Source organism: Bidens hawaiensis, unplaced genomic scaffold (genome assembly GCF_021521415.1).
Source record: "Bidens hawaiensis isolate Kalapana, Puna unplaced genomic scaffold, B.hawaiensis_p1.1 tig00025785_1, whole genome shotgun sequence".
Taxonomy (NCBI): domain Eukaryota; kingdom Viridiplantae; phylum Streptophyta; class Magnoliopsida; order Asterales; family Asteraceae; genus Bidens; species Bidens hawaiensis.
In genome coordinates this window covers 83,711-106,003 of record NW_027494130.1, presented here as the reverse complement: position 1 = coordinate 106,003, position 22,293 = coordinate 83,711, and the positions used below count along the sequence as shown (strand labels likewise).

General features: G+C 34.2%; 1 protein-coding gene and 2 pseudogenes across 1 annotated transcript; all 3 read left to right on the top strand.

Moving 5' to 3' along the window:
* Positions 1-1,885: 1,885 nt before the first annotated feature.
* On the top strand, positions 1,886-3,344 carry LOC143572251 (UDP-glycosyltransferase 88B1 pseudogene; annotated as a pseudogene).
* A 2,103-nt stretch (positions 3,345-5,447) lies between these two features.
* Positions 5,448-6,866, top strand: LOC143572250 (UDP-glycosyltransferase 88B1 pseudogene; annotated as a pseudogene).
* Positions 6,867-15,316: 8,450 nt separating this feature from the next.
* Positions 15,317-16,804, top strand: LOC143572249 (late embryogenesis abundant protein At1g64065-like). The gene is made up of 2 exons (XM_077057462.1): positions 15,317-15,606; positions 16,233-16,804. The coding sequence occupies exons 1-2, from the start codon at positions 15,434-15,436 to the stop codon at positions 16,669-16,671; spliced, it is 612 nt and encodes a 203-aa protein (XP_076913577.1). The 5' UTR covers positions 15,317-15,433; the 3' UTR covers positions 16,672-16,804.
* The last annotated feature ends 5,489 nt before the right edge of the window (positions 16,805-22,293 follow it).

Here is a 22,293-nt window from a genome sequence, read left to right as displayed (position 1 = left end):
AAAAACAAACGGAAATAAATACGCCTTTTTATATTTAAATAATCTAAGGTCAAACTAAGTGATCTTCACTTGAGCAATTTTTTAAACATGTGCATGTGTCATGCTTAAAAAATGGGCCAACTAACAAATAGTCTCAAATCATTGAGAATGTATAAATTGTCGTTAGTAATGGAAACTTCTGCCATGTAAGTTGTCATTAGTATTGGAAATTTATGAAGTTGCCATGTTTTATTAAGTTGTCATTAATAAATTTCCAATATTAATGACAACTTGACAAAAACATGGCATAAGGTGTCTTTACTAACAACTTATAGTGACGGCAACTTATACATTCCAAATAAACTGAGTCTTGCATTCCCTGTCAATCATATAGGGTTTTTTTATGTTTTCGTTACTAACGAAGATCGCATTTTTTGAAAATTGTTTCTAGCCCATGCTTAGTTGTGAACAACATTTCTCAAACATCACTTCTGAAAAAAAAAAGTAGTTAAAGAAGTTGATTGGAAAAATATATAGCAAACAAGTTTAATTGTCATAAAACAATTTGGTTTTGGTCCAAGGCATAATCAATTAGTCATGCAATTATACCAGTTGTATGGGGATTAAGACCTTGAATCGTGGTATAAAAAATTTGAGTTTGTTATTGGATTAATAACTTCACACGAAACATATAATTAATGAATTGGTCAAGAATTGGATTGAATGCTTTTATTGACCCATTTTCGTGTTACCGTGGGCTGGGTTTTGAAAATGAAAAATTGACAAATGTCATAATAATATCGTCCAATTCACGACAAGTTTTTAGGTTGGTACATGTCTAAAGATGAATCGGATAAGAATTAAGTTGGTACATGTCTAAAGTGAAGCGAGATGAGCGAAGGTCCCCAACTAGGGTTAAATGTTTACTTTTATTAAATTTGACTATGAGTTTTATAAGAGGCTACATAAAAATGTTAAAAATGTCATACTAAGTATTTTAAATGAGACCCATCATTACATATGAATTCTATTGTCTAGTTTGTTAATTATTAATTCCGTGAATCAAACGAATTGGTATCAGTTTGATTTTGCAATTTTGATATTTCTGTAATTCAAACAAATAGGTAAAATCATTTTTTTTCACAATAGAATGAATATGTCAAGTTAGTTTTAGATTTCTCGATAGTTTTCACCCAACCTATTCTTTGTGTTTTTAGCCTCATTTTCTTCAGTTTCTTTTATGCCTTCTCAGGGCCGGCTCTCACGGAGGGCTAGGTGGTCGACGGACCAGGCATGACATCCAGCTAGACCCAAATTTTTTTTATAAAAAAATAAAATATATATTTTTATAAATTTTTTTTTAATGTTTAAACTTAATTACTAACTCATTTAAACATATTTTTATACAAAAATATTTTTGCACAACAAAAATAATAATCAAGTAAGCCCAGTTAAAGTTTTAATCGTTTAAACCCAACAAAAAACACTCTGTTACTTAAGGCAAATTGGATTTAATAATCCCAACTAAATGTTATTGGCCGATAATAATATCAACTTAGTTTATTTCCACTACCGGTCCAAAATTTAAAAAAAGTTGTCTCTCAATGGTTCTCCGTTAAAAAGACCTAATAGCGTTAGGTTTTTTCCGAATTTCATATAGATTTTTTAAGACTTTTGATCGTAAAGAGGATACGAGTTGACTGATCTAAAACTCAGCTCAAAAGGATGCTTCAAACGAAGCCACTAAAAAAAGTTGCCTCTCAATATATGTACGCAAACCGGTTCGGATTTCAAGCCCAAACTATAACTCATACAAAAATTCATTGCATAATATCAATAATCCCACTTGCATTAACTCATGGCTTTAAAGTTGAGTAGTTGAGACTTGAGAACCTCATCTCCTCCATAATCTACACCGAAAAAGAAATGGAATCCGCGGCCATGGTTCTATATCCTTTTCCGGGGATGGGCCATTTGGTTCCCATGGTGGAACTCGCTAAACTAATCCACACTCAAAACTCTTCACTCTCCGTGATCGTTTTCATTACTCCAGAACCTTTCGATACTGGCTCGACCGAAGCCTACATCAACACTGTCTCAGCCGCCCATCAATTTCCACCGTTTCCCCACCGTCTCTATTCCTCAAGATTTCTCTTCAGATTTCATGGACCGTGCTTTTGGTATCCCAAAGCTTTATAACCCAATAATGCATAACACCCTCGTAATCATCTCGGCCAAGTTAACCATCAAAGCTGTGATCCTTGACTTCTTTTCTAATGCAGCTTTCCGAGTATCCAAATCTCTAAACTTATTATTTTTATACGAGTGGTGCCTCGGGGCTTTGTGAGTTTTTATATCTTCCAACGATCCACAACACCACTTCCGAAAACATTGGAGGTTTAAACACTTCCTTTAATATTCCTGGATTGCCTCCTATACATGCTTCCGACATGCCTGCGGTAATGTTTGATCGAGAAACCGACGTGTACAAAAACTTCATAGACACGGCTATTAACATGTCAAATTCTTCGGGTCTAATTGCTAATAGTTTTGTGGGATTTGAAGAAAGAGACGTTGATGCGCTTCGGAATGGTGAGTGCGTCACTAACGGTTCAACTCCACCGATTTATCTAATAGGGCCTTTGATCGCGAGTGACAAAGATCATAGTGAAAATGAGTGTTTAAAATGGTTGAACTCACAACCGAGTAGAAGTGTAGCGTTTTTATGTTTTGGGAGTATGGGGATTTTTAAGAAAGATCAATTGAAGGAAATAGCTATTGGGTTGATGAAAAGTGAGCAAAGATTTTTGTCTGTGGTGCGGGACCCGCCATTGGATAAAGAAAATGATACGGGTTCAGGCGCTAAGGATCTCGGGCTTGATGAAGCTACCCGAAGGGTTTTTGACCAGGACTGCAAATAAGGGTCTGGTGGTGAAAAACTGTGCACCACAACCGGCTATATTGGGTGGGTTTGTGAGCCATTATGGGTGGAACTCAACTCTAGAAGCAGTTGTTGCTGGAGTGCCATTGGTGGCATGGCCATTGTATGCCGAGCAAAAGATGAATAGGGTGTTTTTGGTTGAGGAAATGAAGGTGGCAGTGGCGGTGAAAATGGTTGCGGATGGATTTGTGACTGCGAAGACGGTGGAGAAGGTTCGAGAGTTGATGGAGGGTGAGGAAGGGAGAGTGGTGAGAAAACAAGTTTTAGAGATCAGTCGAAGGGCAAAGATTGCAGTGGAGGACGGAGGCTCCTCCCAAGTTGATTTCCTGAAATTAACCAAGCCCTGGGCAGGGTAAATAACGGTGAATCAAAGAAATTTTTGTTAGTCGGTCTCTCTATTGTAACTGGATCTTTTAATTCAATGTAAATATAAATGAATCACTTTTAACAAAAAAAACAGACGGCAGTCTTGTCATAACATGTCGGGTCAACAAAATTACCTTAAATTGTGTATTTTTGACGAAAAATATATGGTTTTTATGGTGTATATTTCGTTTGTAATACATGATCGAAACAGCACATTGCTTTTAAGCCCATTGAAGTGAAAACAATACAAGATAACTATACTTACAAGTTATCGGGTCTATTTTGTCATGTTTGGCCAAAGGAATATATGGTCTAGAGGTTGTAGATTTTATTATGGACAGTAAATAACTAAATATGCATTCGGCCTAGAATGTTTATGGCCATAGTCCTCTAGAGGTTGATTGTGACAAAGTAATACCTCATGAACAAGGTGCTACATGAAAAAATAACATAAAAGTAGAGATTTTACAACATATATCACCCGATAATTAAATTACACCACTCACTCGCCCATTATAAGTGTAGATCTTATAATTAGTATGATTGGTAGGAGATTAGGAGTCAACGGTAGAGTTTGTTAGAGCACCTGCAACGGGCTCTAAGGCCCAAAGTCTGAATACATGTGGCATCTCATTGACTGTGTAACGTAAAGACTCCAATGATGTGGAGATTGATTTTTTTAATTCAGGTTTGTAAATACAACCACTGCAAAGGACTTAAAGGTGGGCCCTCCACTCAAGACAATGTGGAACATAAATTAGAAAATCTGAATTCTTTTGCCAAATACAAATTGAAAAAATAAATTACAAATAATAATAATAATAATTAATAAATGACAACATAATGCATATTTTAACTTCCACAAAAATAAATGTTTAATAAAGTATATTATATCTTAGATGCTTTATTTTTAACTTTATATTTTTTAAATATTTATTAAAGTTATATTTGTTAAATGTTTGATGTATCATCTAAATATATATGAAACATAAAAACTGAATTTGTTATACAAGTAATTTAATTAAATATAAATTAATTGTAGAGTTAGATGATTATGTGGCGATTTGTAAAGGTTTGTTGTTATGGAAGAAAATAAAGGTTTTTAAGAAAAGTTTGAAATCTGATGTGACGCTGATGTGGAAATTTGTTAATGTTTGTTGTTATGGATGCTCTTAGTCTTGATGAATTAATGATAAAGAAAACACAAACTAAAGAAACAAGTAAAAATTGTTTTTTTACTCAAATAATCGAAAGTACTCTTTCATGCATGATAACATATAAAAATCCATAGCCATAATTGAGGCGCGCTTTGACTTGATTTAGCATCACATCTAAGTTTGAGCTGAGCTTTAGCTTGTTTAAGATGCGTACCAAGCTTTGGCTCGTTCAAGATTTTTCTCAAAATTTAAAAATAATTAAACAGTATATAAAATTATTAGTAAGTTATAAATGAATCAAGCTCGAGTTTGATCGGAAAACGGCTCACGATCCTAACTCAAGCTTTAGAAAAAAGAGCTCGAAGCAAGTCGAGCCTCATAGAAATTCTCGTGCCGTGACACACGTCATTATGAGATAAGCTGAACACTAAGAGTCTAAGACCATCCGTAGTTGTATATATTTTGTGGTGTTTTGGGGCCTTAATGCCTGGGAACACCACCCCCATGCACTAGCACTATGGATGGCATTATGGTAAGGAACGTTATGTGCATAACGTTTTATGAGAGAGAGGTAGAGAGATTGGGAGGAGAGAGAGGCGTTTAAAGGCTTGTTCTCACTGCGTCCACTTTCTGTAAACGCCTAAAAATTAAATAGGCATCGCGTTATGTGAAATGTCCGTGTATATGTAGTTTTGACAAAGCATAGTCACAAATTACAAAGCCACGTTATCCTCTTTTTCGTCTGGAAACTAGCTAACACCAGCGGTGTATGGCGAATTTAGTTCCACGTTACATTTTGTATTTTTTTTATATACACGAGCTTTTATTGGTTATAAAAATTATGGCTTTAAATGCTCTCATAATAATGATCTACTTGAAGACTATAAATATAGCACTCGGCACATATTATGTGACCATAATAACTTTGATTACTTTGGTTTCATTATCTCTTACATACTCAAATAAAGGCAATTTTTTCTAGTAGTAGCATTAAACAAAAATTAATGGACTCCTCTAAGGTGGTTGTTCTATATCCTTCTCAAGGAATTGGCCATCTTGTTTCCATGGTGGAGCTAGGAAAACTAATCCACACTCACCACCCTTCACTCTCTATTATCATCATCATAACTCCGGCACCATACGAAACCGGCTCCACTGATAAATACATCACCACCGTCTCCGCCACCAACCCGTCCATCACGTTCCACCACCTCCCCACACTCGCTCTTCCACCCGACTTCCCTTCTGAATTCATAGACCTCGCTTTCGAGATCCCTGAGCTTTACAACCCAATAATGCATAACACCCTCGTAACCATCTCGGCTAAATCCACCATCAAAGGTGTTGTTCTTGATTTCTTTTCTAATGCGTGTTTTCAAGTGTCCACAAGCCTTGGTTTGCCTACTTATTATTTCTACACTAGTGGTGCTTCTGGTTTATGTGCTTTTTTATATCTTACAACCATTGACAAAATTACCAATTCTAAAAGTATTAAAGATTTAGATATTAACTTTGATATTCCTGGTGTACCACCCATTCATTCTTCATATATGCCTACAGTTTTGATTGATAGGGAAACTAATAGTTACAAAAAATTTATGGCCACTTCTACTAACATGTCGAAATCTTCGGGTTTAATCGTAAACAGCTTCTTAGAGTTGGAGGAGAGAGCGGTTGAAGCTCTTCGGGGCGGTCCAAATCCGCCTGTTTATCTTATTGGACCTTTGATTGCTAGCGGAAATCAAGTGGATGATGTTAGCGAAAACGAGTGTTTGAAGTGGCTAAAAACACAACCTAGTAAAAGTGTGGTGTTTTTGTGTTTTGGGAGTATGGGTGTGTTTAAGAAAGAACAATTGAAGGAGATTGGTGTCGGGTTAGAGAGAAGTGGACAAAGATTTTTGTGGGTGGTTCGCAACCCGTCACCGGATGTTAAAGAGTTTGATCTTGATGATGTTCTTCCTGAAGAGTTTTTAACCAGGACTAAGGATAAGGGTCTGGTGGTGAAGAACTGGGCACCTCAGCCGGCGATACTGAGTCATGAGTCAGTGGGTGGATTTGTGAGTCATTGTGGGTGGAACTCGTCGCTTGAAGCGGTGGTTTCTGGGGTGCCAATGGTGGCATGGCCATTATATGCAGAGCAGAAGTTGAATAGAGTGTATTTGGTTGAGGAAATAAAGGTGGCGCTATGGTTAACGATGTCGTCAGGATTTGTGACTGCAGAGGCCGTGGATGAGACGGTGAGGCGGTTAATGGATGGCGAGGAAGGGAGAGCAGTGAGAGAACGGATTTTGGAGATGAGTAGAAGGGCAAAGGTTGCGGTGGAGGATGGTGGTTCCTCTAGAGTTGATTTCTTGAAATTAACTCGACCTTGGACTGGCATGTAAGTGTTGGTCATTGTATCGTTGGTGATCATTGGTGTAACTTTTTATATTTTTATTATATTTGTTACATAATTTATATAATCTATTTGACCAATTATAAAGTTTATGTAAATTTAAAATTTGAGGCCTTACTCGTAGGATGTTTTCAATCATATGCACAACTTGTTAACGACTTGGAATGAAATTAAACGCTATTGCCTTATTATAGGGTAATCCAAGGTGGTCACTAACTCCATTTTTATGATAGGAACATCTAGGAGAACGGAGGGTCCTCTGATTATAAATGTAACTTATTGCTTATGGGGACAAAAAAAAACTATATATTATCTTTAGGGTTGGAGCCGGGGGTCTCACCAGAAGCAGCCTCTCTATCCCTATGGGGTAGAGGTAAGGCTGCCTACATCTTACCCTCCTCAGACCCTACCATAGCTTTGCTATTGGTGGGATATACTGAGTACGATGATGATGATGATATTATCTTTAGGGTTGACTTCGGTAAGGCCTTTGAATTATTAAAGTGGGAGTTCTTGAATGATGCTATACTTCGTAGTTCATATGTACTTTCTCACACGTTAGAAAGTAATCAAAAATAAACAATGCACTTAGTAATACGTAATTAAACAAACCACATATATGAAAATAACACTTAGTTTAAAAGAGAAAATATATAAAATAAACGAAATTACTAATTTACCCCTAACTTAACGAAAAAAAATAAACGGGGTTAGAAAAAGTACTAAAATGACAAATTTTAGAAAATCGAAGCAGTCATTTGCAATGAATTCAAAAACGATACTAAAGTTATGTAATTGAACAAGCTACGAGTACTAAAGTTACGTAATTAAACAAGTTACGTGTATTAAAATGACACTTAACTCTATAGAAAAAGTAATAGACAGAGGATTATTAAAGTGGATACCATACATCTAAACAGTTTTTAAGCTAATAAATTAATAAGAGTATACTAAAAAGGTCTTGACTTTTTAAAATAAATGAACTTTTATTATTTTACAAATATAAAGTTTCATATAGTTTATAAATAATTATATATGAACTGTAATTATTGATAACTTTTATTTCATTCAGTATATATATGTGCGTTAAATTCAGTGGCGAAGCTTGGACTGAGGCACCGAGGGGGGAGCTCAAAATGTATACAAAATTTCACAAACGAGGGGGGGCGGGCTCAAATTTTTGATCAAAAAAGGCTAAACTTACACTACGTATAAAAAATTTCGGTCGAAAATGAGTAAATTTACACTACTACGCACACAAACAGGGGCCCCGGCCTCAATGAAGCTTCGTCAATGGTGTTAATAATTGTGTGTTTAAACTGGTTATACTCAAAGCGTGTCGTATTATGTGATCCACTTATCAATCATGCGTATAGAGAAAATTACGTATTTAGTTAACCTATCATGTTCGAATTCATTCTACATTTAATAATAAGTTAGAAAGTTATGATATGACAAAGCATAGCACTATCGAATTTCATATTAAAAAAAACATGGCGAGTGCCGTGACGTTATCTATCACTGCCCATTTCTTTGTATCATTCATTTCTAAATTACCCTCTATATTATTTAAAGCCTCTAGCTCACAAACTTGCTATTCATAATCTTTTACAAGTCACAAACTTATGCAATGTCTTAGTTATCACAATAATTTCTTAAGTGTCATATCTAATTTTTTTAGTTGTCACAATTGCTAGAATTTTCCATAAAAGAGACCATGATGTGTATTCATTTTCCCGATTAAATAATATATCATTTTATCTTGAAAAATACGAATTTCTTGTTTATTTTTTTCGATTCTAGCTCGTGTGATATGCGACGTCTTGAAACTGTCTACTATCATTAGTTATAATATATAATTACCCTATAAAAGTTATTGAAAATCTAGAGAGAATCGCAAAGGTCTCTTCAAGGTAGCTCGTCTTCCAAATGCATTTATAAATGATTAAACCTAACAACGTAACTTCAAATTCCAAGGCACAATTTTAGAAAAATGCTTCGTTATCGGCCCTTCACAAAATCAGAATTCATAATGATATAAAAACTAAAATTATAAAAACATAATAAAGTAGTATGTATACCTCAAGAGGCCAATACCCTTTTAATTCTATCAATGTTAATTTTCTTTGCTCTTTTTAGTTTCGTATCCTACGACGCGACTACGTCCTTTTGATGAATAGTAAAGTCTCTTTACATCTTTGTACTCGTATGTAAGGTGTGATGAAATTAAGTAAATAAATATGAAAATAATTTATTTAGTTTTTAAAATATTTTAAAGGCATGGAGGCATGAGTTGTTAAGGCTCTGTTCCTGAGTTCAACTTAAGGTAGGAAAGGAAATGAAAGGGATGAAAAGAGAGAAAGTGTTGTGTTCCCAAGTTTCATTAAATGAATGAAAGAAGAAAATGTGTGTTCCTGAGTTTCATTTATTGTGAGAAAGGAAAGGAAAGTGAAGGTTTTGTAGTGTAAAATCTTTATTTCCATTTTGGAAGAAATTGGTTGGTAGTAAAGGAATGGAAAATGAAAAGAAAAGAAAAGAAAGGAATGGAAATGTTTTCCTTTCCTACCTTAAATTAAAACAGAACAAAAACTAAATATAGAAGTGGAGGACTGGGTCTGGACTCTGGAGTTCTGGACAGAAGGAATTATATAATATACTGTTCCCGGTGAATAAAACTACCTTTTAGACGAATTACAACCCTTGGATTAGGCTGAGGTGAAATCTTGACCGTTTAAAGTTCAAAAAATCCTTCTAGAAGCAGAGGTTACAATACCTGTAGTTCTATGTTTCAGTTTCTACGTGGTTCCTCTTTCTCCGGCATGTCTCTCTCTCTCTCCCACGTTTAGGGTTGTTATTCCCTATTTAAGTTTTGCTCACGGTTCTTTAAATGGAATTGTATAATTCTTATTTTTGCTTACATGACATATAAACAAGTCAAAATTAGCACCTTGTATACCTTCATCTAACTTGACAAGGCCATCTGTGTTAAATTCAGTTTTTTTTTATAGAACTACATTTTTCTTGGTTTCTTTCTTGATTTGGGGTGCTTAGATTTTGTTTTGTCTTCCTCATGTTGATATTTTTTTTATTTATGCAGATGATGACTATGGATGAAAGCAAGAAGATGCTGGGTTGGTTAGTTAAGAAAAGACAAGGGATTTCGTTCCGAGGAGTTTTCCTAATTTTTGTTTTTTAATGTTTAGGTGAATTGTATTGAGTAATTTTATATCAAAACTGTTTTTAATTCATAAACATTGGTTATAGTTTGGGATTAGATACATGAACTGTTTATCTCCCAAATAGATAAAAGAAGTTTTTTGTTTTCTGAACTTATCTAGATGAAAGATCTTAATTGTAGTAGCAACTATTTGTCCTAATGATGGATGTATTTCTAAGTATGTCTTTTGATTATGGATCTATTCTTATGTGCTCTGAACTAGATGTCCTATTTTTTGCCTTTAGAAATGTTCATAATTTTCATTTATATTTTCTATATGTAAATATGAATTTTTTATGAAGTATTTAATCAATTTCGGCTTTTTTTCTTTAAATATTGTTTCGTTTAGAATGCAAAAAAATAAAATAAAAAAATACTTACGTCAATATGACATTAAAGTACCCCCGTCTAGACGTGCACAAAAAAACCGGTTCCGGAACCTAACTGGTGGAACCGAACCGGAACCGGTTCCAGTTCCAACCCGGTTGGTACAATACCCGGTTTGGGTATTTTTGTACCCGAAAATCGTACCCGGTTCTCCTATTTGTATGTCAGTATCAGTTCCAACCCGGTTCCTACCCGGTTCTTAATTGGAACTGGTTCGGTTCGTACCCGGAAAAACCGGTTCCGGCGGTTTTTTTTTTGAAGAGTCAAACTAGCCGTTGGAACCGGTTCCAACGGTAATATAGCCGTTGGAACCGGTTTTTTAGACACCAATTAGCCGTTGGAACCGGTTCCAACGGTAATATAGCCGTTGGAACCGGTTTTTGAGAGACAAAAGATCCGTTGGAACCGGTTCCAACGGTAATATAGCCGTTGGAACCAGTTTTTGATGCCCAAACCTATATATAACTTGTTTTCCACCACTAATTTCACCACCAAACTCAAAAACAAACTAAAATACTACTCCTTTAGCAAACCCGTTCCGTTACCCGACCATCCAACTAAATATTATTATGGCACCCATCAAAAAAACTAACAAGAAGGCTAAGAAGAGTGTTTTTGTTGCCCCCGTTCCTGTTACGGAGGACCCAAGGGTTGTTACGGTAGTCAACCATAACCGCAACCAAGACATATGGAAGAATTGGGATTTGATTGTGGATGACGAAGGTTATCAAAAGGCTCGTTGCAAACTATGTGGTTCAATATTAAAGCACGATTCCAACTCTACTTTGAGAAAGCACATCGAGAAGCCATATTGCAAGGCGTTGAAAGGGATTGGCGCGACCGATCAAATTGACTTGGGTAAAGATGGTACACTATTTCGTTACAACACGACTCAAGTTCAAGATAGAATGGCAAAGTTCGTTATTCAACGAGGTTTGCCGTTTAACCACTTTGATGACCCGGAGTTAATGTCGTTGATTCGCGAAACTCTACAACCGAGATACACACATGTAAGTCGTACTACCTTAAGACGTCATTGTATCAGGTTGTGGGAGTGTGCTAAAAAAGAGTTAATCGAGTCTTTTCATTCTTTAGAAGCCATGGTTAGTTTAACTACCGATGTTTGGTCGGCACCACACGGGTTGCCCGAATCATACATATGTGTCACCGCTCCTTGGGTTGATCCGGTGACATGGCAATTGATGAAACGCACCATCGCTTTTGAAAACTACCCGTTCCCACATACCGCCGAAAAATTGTTTGAATTACTTGATGAAGTTATAACGACTTACAACTTGAGAAATAAAATATTTTCGATTTCGTTTGACAACGCTTCAAACAATACTAAGGCGGCTGAAAAATTTATCATTAAATATTCACCACCTTGTTTCGTGGATTTTTTTCATGTTCGATGTGTTGTACATATCATCAACTTGGTTGTTCAAATAGGTCTTAACAATGAAAACATTTGTGATGATTTAAAATACTTTAGACTTATGTTACAAGATGTCTTCAAAAGTGGTAAAAGAAGACATCTTGAATATAAGAACTATTGCAAGTCGGTTGAAAGAAAGTATTTGGGGCCGAATTGGGACGTTCCAACCCGTTGGAACTCAACTTGTCATATGTTAAAGTGTGCTTTTGCCCAACGCCAAACTTTACAAGCTTTTCATAAAATATTTTGAAAACATACCGCCGGTCTTTACTTGTGCCGCCGCATTAAACCCCTATTGGAATGTTAATGGGGTTGAAACAACGATTGAGGAAATATTCGACAACTTAGGTATGCACGAGATTGACCCGAAGTTGTCGACGGAAGCGAAGGACAAGTTCCAAAAAAACCTTCAAGACCTTTATGACCATTATTTTCAAATGTATGGTCCAAGCACGAGATCGTCTTTTGTGAAAAAAACAACTAGTAGGCCGTGCAATGACCCACTTACAAACTTGATGAATGGGATTCGTGAATCGGCATCTAAGAGGCAAAGAGGAAACACACCAACTAGCGAACTTGGTCGATATAGTGGAGCAAACTATGTTGAGGGCGCAACGGTCGACGAAATTCGCAATATTGATTTGTTGGCTTGGTGGAAAGGTAAACAAAACGAATTTCCCATTTTATCCGCCATGGCTCGTGATTTGCTTGCCGTACAAGCCTCAACGGTTGCTTCCGAATCGGTTTTTTCTCTTAGTGGGAGGGTGTTATCTATGCGAAGAACAAAATTAACTCCCGAGTCTCTAGAGGTTTGCATTTGCCTAAAGGACCATTTGGATGCGGTGGATCGTGTACAACACAAGGCGAACTTTGAAGACGAAATACCAATAGAGCGTCATATTCATGATGAGGAGGCGGAGGACGGGGTTTCTTCCAATAACGAAGACGAGAGTGAAGACGAGAATGAAGACGAAGAAGAGTTGTAATTATTTGTTTTGGTAAAATTATTTGTAACTTGTTCAACTAATATTTAGTTTTGATTTGTTTTATTATAATTACTTTTGTTACTCATGATTAATTTTTTGTTACTTTTTTAATAACGACGAACATTTTATTTATTCAAAAAATAACTATTACAAACATTATTAAAACATAAACGATACTAAACATAACAACTAAAACTTAAAATACAAAGTCCGTCGTTTTAATCCGGGAATACTTATTTTTGGGTTGTAGAGCCGGACGACTCTCCCACTTCCGTTTTTTTAGCATCCAAACTTCTTTTCTCTCGACAATACTTATTCGTATGTTTTCGTAATGTCGAGTTGGACCCTGCTTTAAGAAACTTCGAGCAATATTTGCAACGTGCCAACTCATGTGAGTCGGTCATGAGACACAAATCGTAATGAACCCAAACATCGGGGCATCTTGTTGTTTCGATCATCATAACAACGTCATCATTAGTTGCCATTTGTTGTCGGTTTAAGATTAATTGTGGTTTGGAGTGTGTTTTATAGTTTTGGAAGTGGTTTAACAAGTACACAAACAAGCCTTGCTATTTAGAGTAAAAAAATAACCTATTTATAGTTAAAAAACCGGTTCCAACGGTCAAAAACGGCTATATAGCCGTTGGAACCGGTTCCTAACGGCTATAATATTTGAATTTCAAAAAAACCGGTGGAACCGGTTTTTACGTAAAAACCGGTCCCGGTTCATACCCTACCCGGTTCCTAAAAGTTAGCATATCTGGGCATCATTTCGGGTCGGGAACCGAACCGGTTCTTGATTGGAACCGGTGCCATTTTACAACCCGGTGTGAAAAAACCGGTTCCGAACCGGTTCGGGTTTTCCAGTTGAACCCGATTTGTGCACCTCTACCCCCGTCCACCGGACGGGTATAAAACTAGTTTTATTTGTTTCAAATTCTATGGCCCAGCTATTTGAAATTTGGGCCAGACCAAAAGAGCGTTATATGAGATTGATGGACTTTTGGATCATGGATGATGTATAAATATTGATGGCGGATGGCCCCTCTATGTTGTGGGCCTTGTACAACTGCACACCTTGCACGAACCTAAAACCGGTCTTGGCCGCCTGACCACCGCCACCCCACCACAACCATTGTCACCACCGCCAACACAACCACCGCCACCACTGTCGCCATTGCAATTATTTTTTATTTTGGTAAAAAAAAATTACTTTAAGGTTGGGTATTTGTTTATTTCTATTTCATTTCTACATTTTTTTATACCAAACAACATAAATGTAATAATTCATTTCATTATCATGGATTAACCAAACAAGACAAATGTATGTAACGATCCATTTCATTATCTTGTTCATTTTATTCCTTCTTTTATTTCATTCCCTTTCCATTCCATTACCTCCGACAAAATCCTATTTTTAGATACTCTAGCTTCCTGCTAGTTTAACGTTATATAAAGTTAGCTGCGTTAATATGATAATTATGAATACTAATGATAAAGCTCTAAAAGTTTCGAGAATAAAAGTCTTCATTTTTATAAACCTAAACTTTCTAACCAAGTTTCCAATACCTTTTCAGTGTATTTTTTGGACGTTGAATCCGCGTATCTCAAATTATTTTTCTTACCTTCCAGAATTTCCTTATCAATCAATGACTAGACTTTGACCCAGGTTAATAAACAAATATATATTTCATTCGTTAATACTTTTCAGCAAGGACTCGAATTACATGTTGATGATATTTATGATCTTAATAACTTAATGAATATTAAAATGTATAGTTAAAACTTCAAACGTATAATCCGTATGTGTTTTAACATTTTTGAAGAAGATTAACCGATGGTATCTTAAGGGTGTAAACAGCCCAAGTCATTCATTGAGCTACTCGAGCTTGGTTTGATAAAAAACTTGAAAGAACCGACTTTTTTGAGCTCAATCCCAAACCTCAAATAGATTAATTATCTTGTTTGAGCTCAAGCTTTGTGTGGCTTGTGCAGAAAGCTCGTTTAGACTCGTCGAGGCTTAACAAGTCTTGTGTATTTTTAAATTTTAACTTGTTTAGATTTCTATATATTAATTTCACATTGCCCAATCAAGCTCTAGCCAAGCTTTAACTTATTTAAGGTATTACTCAAGCTCAAGCCGAATTTACTAAAGTTTTTCTTGAAAATATATGAATAATTAAAAAATATATATATAGATTAATTAATACGTGATAAACAATGAGAGCCCAAGTTTAAAAAAACAATGATCGAGTTAAACTGAAACGAGCCAAACTCAAGACTAATAAATTGAATTTCATTAACAAAAGACAAATAGAAAAGCTTAAAAGATATGAAAGTATCATATTTAACAAAAGAATTAACAAAGTTGTTGATATAACTACAATATGCAACATAAACAAAGCCATCAGCCAAAGAAAAATCAAAACATCTAGAATATATACGTAAAAACAGTCAACAAAGTTAAACGCCACGAAAACACCAATTTACAAACCCTTGTCATCTCATCTCCACTATTATATATATTATTATAGTCACTAATTACAATTCCATACATCAACAACAAAAAAATGGTTCCAACTAACCCTTATGGCCACGTCAACGAAGATCTTCAAGCCGTAGCAAACGAAGCTCGCCGGAAAAGACGCCGACGCCACCTCATCTCCATTCTCATCATTGTCGGTTTCGCTATAGGAATCATCCTCGTACTAGCTCTAACCGTTGGCAACTTTCGTACTCCCAGGTATAAGAATAAATACAATAATATGTATTTATTTATATATGTCCATTATAATCATTTATATAGTAATAGATTAAAATATTAATTATATCTTATTATATATATTAGTCGAATGCCCGCATGATGTAGCAAGAATAACATTTTAATTTAAGTTTGTTAGCGAGCCAAGGCTAGCTCGACTCGAGCTTTACACCAAGCTGACTCAGCTCAGCTTTAAACTAACGCTGAAATCTTAAAGTTGAGATCGTTTTGAATATTTTGATATTTATATAACTTGAGTACTATTAATTATATTTTTATAAAACATATAAATTGAATTAAAAAAAAGAATAAAATTGAGTAATAAAGATTTTTCTCGGAGTGTTGATTGTTTGATAATTGTTAGATATACCATGTTAAGTTTAATTAATTAATAAAAGGTTTTATTTGAAAATGTATATTAAGAGAAATTAAATTAACATCAATAACATAATCACGCAAACATATTGTTTTCGTGTGCCTTTCTCTCTCCGTAATCGGTTTCATCAAGAACCCATAACATCTTTAACTATATAACCTAAAGATAAAGTCAACTAAGCTAACAAACATATCGACTACATCATATTTTCTATTACTTAGATGAAAAACAGGTTCCGTGTCCGGTCCGCCACTTTCAGAACATTCAACGTTGTCACCAATTCAACAAATCCTTCATTTAACATAATAATGAACACAGAAGTCGGTATCAGAAACCGAAACTTCCGCCGGTTCCGGTACCAGAGCACCACCGTGGACTTCTACTACCGGGAACAGAAGGTCGGTGAAGGGGTGGTTTGGGACGACAGAGTCAAAGGAAGAGATACGAGGAAGTTTATTGTTCCAGTGACTTTGTCGTCTTCGAAAGTTACAACGTTGTCGGAGTTAAGGAGTGATATCAACGGTGGGGTTTTGCCTCTGAGAAGTCGGTCAAGGTTGACCGGAAGGTTTAAGATATTAATATTTGTGAGGAGGTATAAACATGTTAATATGGATTGTACTATGGAACTTGTGGTTGCAAATAGGGAGCTTAGAAATATCTTTTGCCGATGATACAAGTTGCGTGTGTGTGTCATATTATTTCCATTGTTTATTATATTTTATTTTTTTTGTATTGTTTTATATTTTAACTTTGTGCGTACGTGTTTGTGCATGCATTTTGTATTGACAGTAAATATATAAAAGTAGTTTTTTTTATTGATTTTGATTGATACAAGTCTAGTTTGATGGCTGGAGAGAAAGTTGGTTGTTTGTTTCGATGGGTAGACTTGAAATTAATTCTTTTATGAATATGCTAAAACCCGTGTATATATATTAGATGATTTTATAGAGAGATTAAATTAAATACTCAACAGTTAGTACTAAAGTTTTTTAGAGATTAAAAAAGAGAAATTTACTTGGTAGATGAAGAAAGAATATCTGAACGAGTAACAGACTGTGTTAGTAGTAACTATTTAGGAATTAAGAAAGAGAGCTACAAAACAAACTTATATATTCGGTGAAGAAAGAGAAGCGGAAAATGTAAATGAGAGCTCATATGATTATGGCAAGCGACACGTTCATTGCTTACATAATATAGCATATGTTTGTTGTCCTTGACGTGAGGCCTTGTCTCAGGTCATGCACCTTATGCTATGATTGAGTGCTTAGAGCTTGGAAGAGGGTAAGGGAACCACACGCTTTATTAGGTCTCAAGGTCATCTTTAGAGGCCCTGTATGACACCCTTGGGAGGGCTAGCCGACATTTATCGTTTATGATAAATGGCTCATTAGAAGACGAAAATTCTCAGATAGTGATGCGTTCGATGTGTACTTAAATACATTTAGGCACGTTTTCTTTACAATCACCAAACAACCAACAACGATCTTCAAACATTTTGAACATGGGCTACCCAGCGTCGCCCACGTGGAGTTGAAACGTGCTTACCACCAAGCGATACTTGAATTTAGTGTAGGGCCGGCCCTACAATATTTACTAGGTAAAGCTAAGGTTTGAGGCCTCCAAAAAACTAGGGTCTCCGTTAAACAAATTTAGGTATTTATACATATACAAAATCGGATATTTATTATAAGCAATCGGTATATTAAACAGAATTGTATTTGGCGTAGTGTAGACTGTCATTTCTTTCCATTCCACTTTCAAAATCTAATCCACGCGGGTTCGATTCACACTCCAAATGTCCTTTTTTTAATTAGTTGCTTCTTGGCCACCTTTTTATCTATTTGTTTCTATCTTTTTTTCCGGTTGTTTCCAAAACTATTTTCAGGTACATATATATACCTTAAACTTGTAATATATATAGAATTGAGAATATTGTAGTTTGTATATGAAACATTGCAATTGCTTGGTGAAATTTAAAAATATATTTTATAATCTCTAGCTCTAAGCCTCTAACTTTTGAAAGGGTCTCAAATTTTGCTTTCGCTTTAGGCCTTTAAAATGGTTGGACCGTCTCTGTTTTAGTGTTTAATTGTTAGTTCAATAGAGTGTGTAAAACGTGGTGACCGACTCCGACCACCACATTTTATACAAGATGTTATATTCCAAGAATCAGAATCAATTATCATGCTATAAAAAAAACAAATCTGTTAATCCTATCTTGTTTATTGTTAACTATTTCAAATATAAAAAAGACAAACACAGGTTGTTCATAGTTACTATTCATTCTGATCACCACATTAACTTCTTATAGGTTTACTACGGCAAAATTCCATTAGAAAAGGGACTAGCAAAAGTGATTAAACAATGTAAGATTAAATATATAATTATATATATTTTTATATGACCATTATAATCATTTATATTATAACATATCAAAATATTAAATATACCTTATTATATATTAGTTTGGTAATTGTTGATGGGCCATATTACCTATAATTAACTAATAAAGGGTTTCCCTTTGGGTGTATATATAGAGAGATAAATATTAGCATCATAACCTAATCAAACACACATAACAATTTTGTGTGCCTCCCATCTCCTAAACTGAGTTCCTCTCAAGAACCCTAACATCATCCTTAACTATACATCCTAAAGGGGAACTCAACCAAACTGACAACCATGTCGTCTACATCATTCTCTGTTGCGGTTACTACTCTCCATGCTGTAACAGGTTCATATGTTTAATATTTATCATGTTTTATATTACTTACATGAAGAACTGATCAACATGTGGTATCAGAGCGATGTTGATTAATCAGTTCTTCATGTTTTCCGTAAATCTAGAATTGAATCAGAAGACATGAACTAAAACTTGATAAACCCTAATTTTTTCGGTTTCTTTTTCATGTTCTATTACGAAAACAATATATGAAACTGTTTAAAATCGCTAAAATTCATATTAAATAAACCCTAATATTTTCGAAATCTGTTAAAATAATGTTTAAAGATTTCGATTCTAGTTTTTGTATATGTTTAATAATTAAAATTTTCAACGATGTTCTTCGTGTTCATCATAATTTTTTGAAAATTATAACATATTTTGGTTCAAATCTGGATTAAAATCTATTAAAGTTAATTTAGGGATATAATTTTTCAAATCTTGAATTAATTAAAAGTTTTGGTATTTTCTTAAAAGATTTGAATCCCATTAAAATAGGAAATAGATATAATTGTTAATCCTTAAAAGATTTGAACAAAATCTTATTATTATCCTTTTAGTTTTCAAAATCTGTTTAGGGATCAACTAGTTTACGGAATTATTTGTATGAGTTTTATTATTTTTTTGTGTTTTTAGTTTAATTAGGATAATATTAATTTTTTGGATTTTAGAGTTCTCGGATTTTAAATTATATCGCCTTATACGGGTTTTTTTGGAATGGTTTTCCAATCTTCTTTCCGCAAACACGCTAATTTTCCGAAAACTCATTACTTTACCCAAAAACCCATAATACTCGAAAACATATTAACCAAGAACCCATGTCATCCGAAAACTATAATTTACCCGAAAACGTTGTTTCTCGAAATCCTTAATTTTACCCAGAAAGTTTTTACTATTAACTCATTAAAATGTTTTGTAGATACTTAAATATTATAAAATTTTACAAAACATAAAGGCTTCACTTGAATGAACTTTTGATGTATCACTTCTGCCCAAAGGTGATGAGTTACATTTATCATATCATTTAAGTCTAACTGAGCTTTTGTTAGTTTTTGCCTAACATAATATAAATGTCTCACTTCTGCCCAAAGGTGATGTGTTACATTTTTATTCAGCAAAACTAGCATGTGCATAATTAAAATAATTGTCTTATTTCTGCCCAAAGGTGATGTGTTACAATTATTTTGCACACATACTTAAATAAAATTTAATTCTGCCCAAAGGTGATTTATTTTTTGTTTAAGTAGAACTTTTAATTATAGTCTATTAGTTTGATGTTAATAATAGACATATCACATCTTCAATAAAATATAATGATCCTCACATTAATGATCATTCATTAATCTAATGATCATAAATTTTAATATGTATTATCTTAATATCCCATAACATTATTCACTATAATTTTCTTCTATAAATAGCTATCTCATCCAAATCATCCACTCTAATCTCAAAGCACAATTGAATTTTGTCTCATAAAGAGTTTTAATAACATTTAGCTCTTCTCAGTTTTAATTATCCATTAAAACATGATATGAATATCCTACTACTCTTTCTAATAACAATCATTATATTGAAAAATAGAGCATAAAAAATGGGACGAGTAAATCATAACGTCTCGTATGATAATAATAATCAAGAACTTATTTAAATAAATGCTATCACTAGAGTTATTCTAGATTTAGTTTTTCCTAAGACCAATCAAAATAACTCATAAAATTCATGCACTCCTTAAGAATTCTAACTATAAGGTTAGATGGTATTATTGAATATATCACACTGTATAATCATGACCCATAAAATTCAGGGCTCACACATGATATTAAGTACAATATTCTAGTACATTGCATACTCAAATTTTCAATAGTGCAATTTGGTGCCTTAAAATTCAACTATAATACTCAGAAGTACCAAAGGAAAATGAGTGTGTTGATCAGCAACATATGTATAAGAAAAGAAGCATCCGGTACTGGAAAATAAGATGTTATTCAACTCACTACCACTAAAACCTAAAAGAGGATAATTCTAAGATTAATAGAAAAAAAAAATACATGTATTACTTCCAGCTTTAAGTTCTCTAAGGAGAAGTCTCATTGCAAATATATGTCATTAGATTAGGCGTATGCATTACAAGACTATCCATAATTCAAAAGAACAACTGGCTAAAACTGATAGTTGTATAAATGATATTTAAGTCTGTTAATCCTAATATTTCCTTCAACACATGATTGGTTGAGTCTAGTTCTATACGTTTACCCGAAATCAACAAATAACTAGCATGAGTGTCAGTGATAAATTTACATGTTAAGGCTATTAGAACCATGATAAACTGTCTTTTAATTACGCTTTATGATACCTTAAATATTCTGAAGATTAATCAGAATTTAGGATCAATACTTAAGTTACATTCTGACAGTTATGAGGTTTGCATAGCCAACATAAAGTCACTCTTACCTGAAACTCTCATATTATTTGTTATCAATATCCGGATTGAAACATATATAAAATAGAACAAGATGATATTATGTACTTCATAAATTTTGTTATCATGCAAATAAAAATTTAACAAAAGACAAATGAGGCCAATAAAATTCATCCATTAAAACCAAATTTCATGAGAAATCATGACATGGTTGATGAGGGTGATTTTTTCTAATCTCATTCTTAGTGATTTTAATCATGTGTTAGATGTCCTAAACATTACTTGGCTTATGAAATATGTATGGGTCCACCAGAAGTTATATTTCACGTACATTCATGGAACTTATTCAAACGGAATATTCAGAAATAATTCTTTTATCATTTAAAAAGCTATTTACTTGTATCTAATCTGACTTCTATGATCCATGGTTTTAAAGAGATCCATTCATATATACATAATACGATTTCTTCTAAATATGTCCCTAAGTTTATTATGACATCTGGACGTTAATGAAAGCAAATCAAGTCTAACATCTATATGAGAAATTCCCACATCACGTACATCATTGAAACTCCTTATGTAGTTTTTCTAGAGATATTAAAGATTAGTGGGAGCCTTAAGGGTGTGTTCGTTTCACAGAATTCGTGGGAATTCAAAGAAATTGGAATTAAAACCCCACGACATGACGTGTTCGTTTCGTTGAAATTGGAATCTTAATTCTATTTTGGTGTGTTCGCGAAATCTTAATTCTATTTTAAGGAATTTGAAGGAACTGAATTCTAATTCCAATTACAATTATTTGAACCGAACACTCCAAAACTGGAATTAAGATTCCAATTCCAACGAAACGATCACGCCATATCATGGGATTTTAATTCCAATTCCTTTGAATTCTCACGAATTCTGTGACACGAACGTGCCCTAAGTGTCTCAATCATAACTTACAAGATTTGCAAGAGGTGGAGGAGTGAAAACTTAATATTATCTCAATTGCACCTCTAGCTTGTACAAGACACTGCTCCATCACAACACTATTTTATTAAAACTTATTTCTTTAGAATTTACTACTCATCCTCTTACAAAAGTTTCATTGTTGCTTAAACGTGGGCATATTCAGATTTCTTAATAAACTAATCCTCACCAAGAGAA

Bases quoted from the DNA above. Each gene is read 5' to 3' on its own strand.
- LOC143572249 (XM_077057462.1), top strand. From the start codon at position 15,434: ATGGTTCCAACTAACCCTTATGGCCACGTCAACGAAGATCTTCAAGCC. The intron at 15,607-16,232 runs GTATAAGAATAA...GATGAAAAACAG, and splicing joins GGCAACTTTCGTACTCCCAG to GTTCCGTGTCCGGTCCGCCA.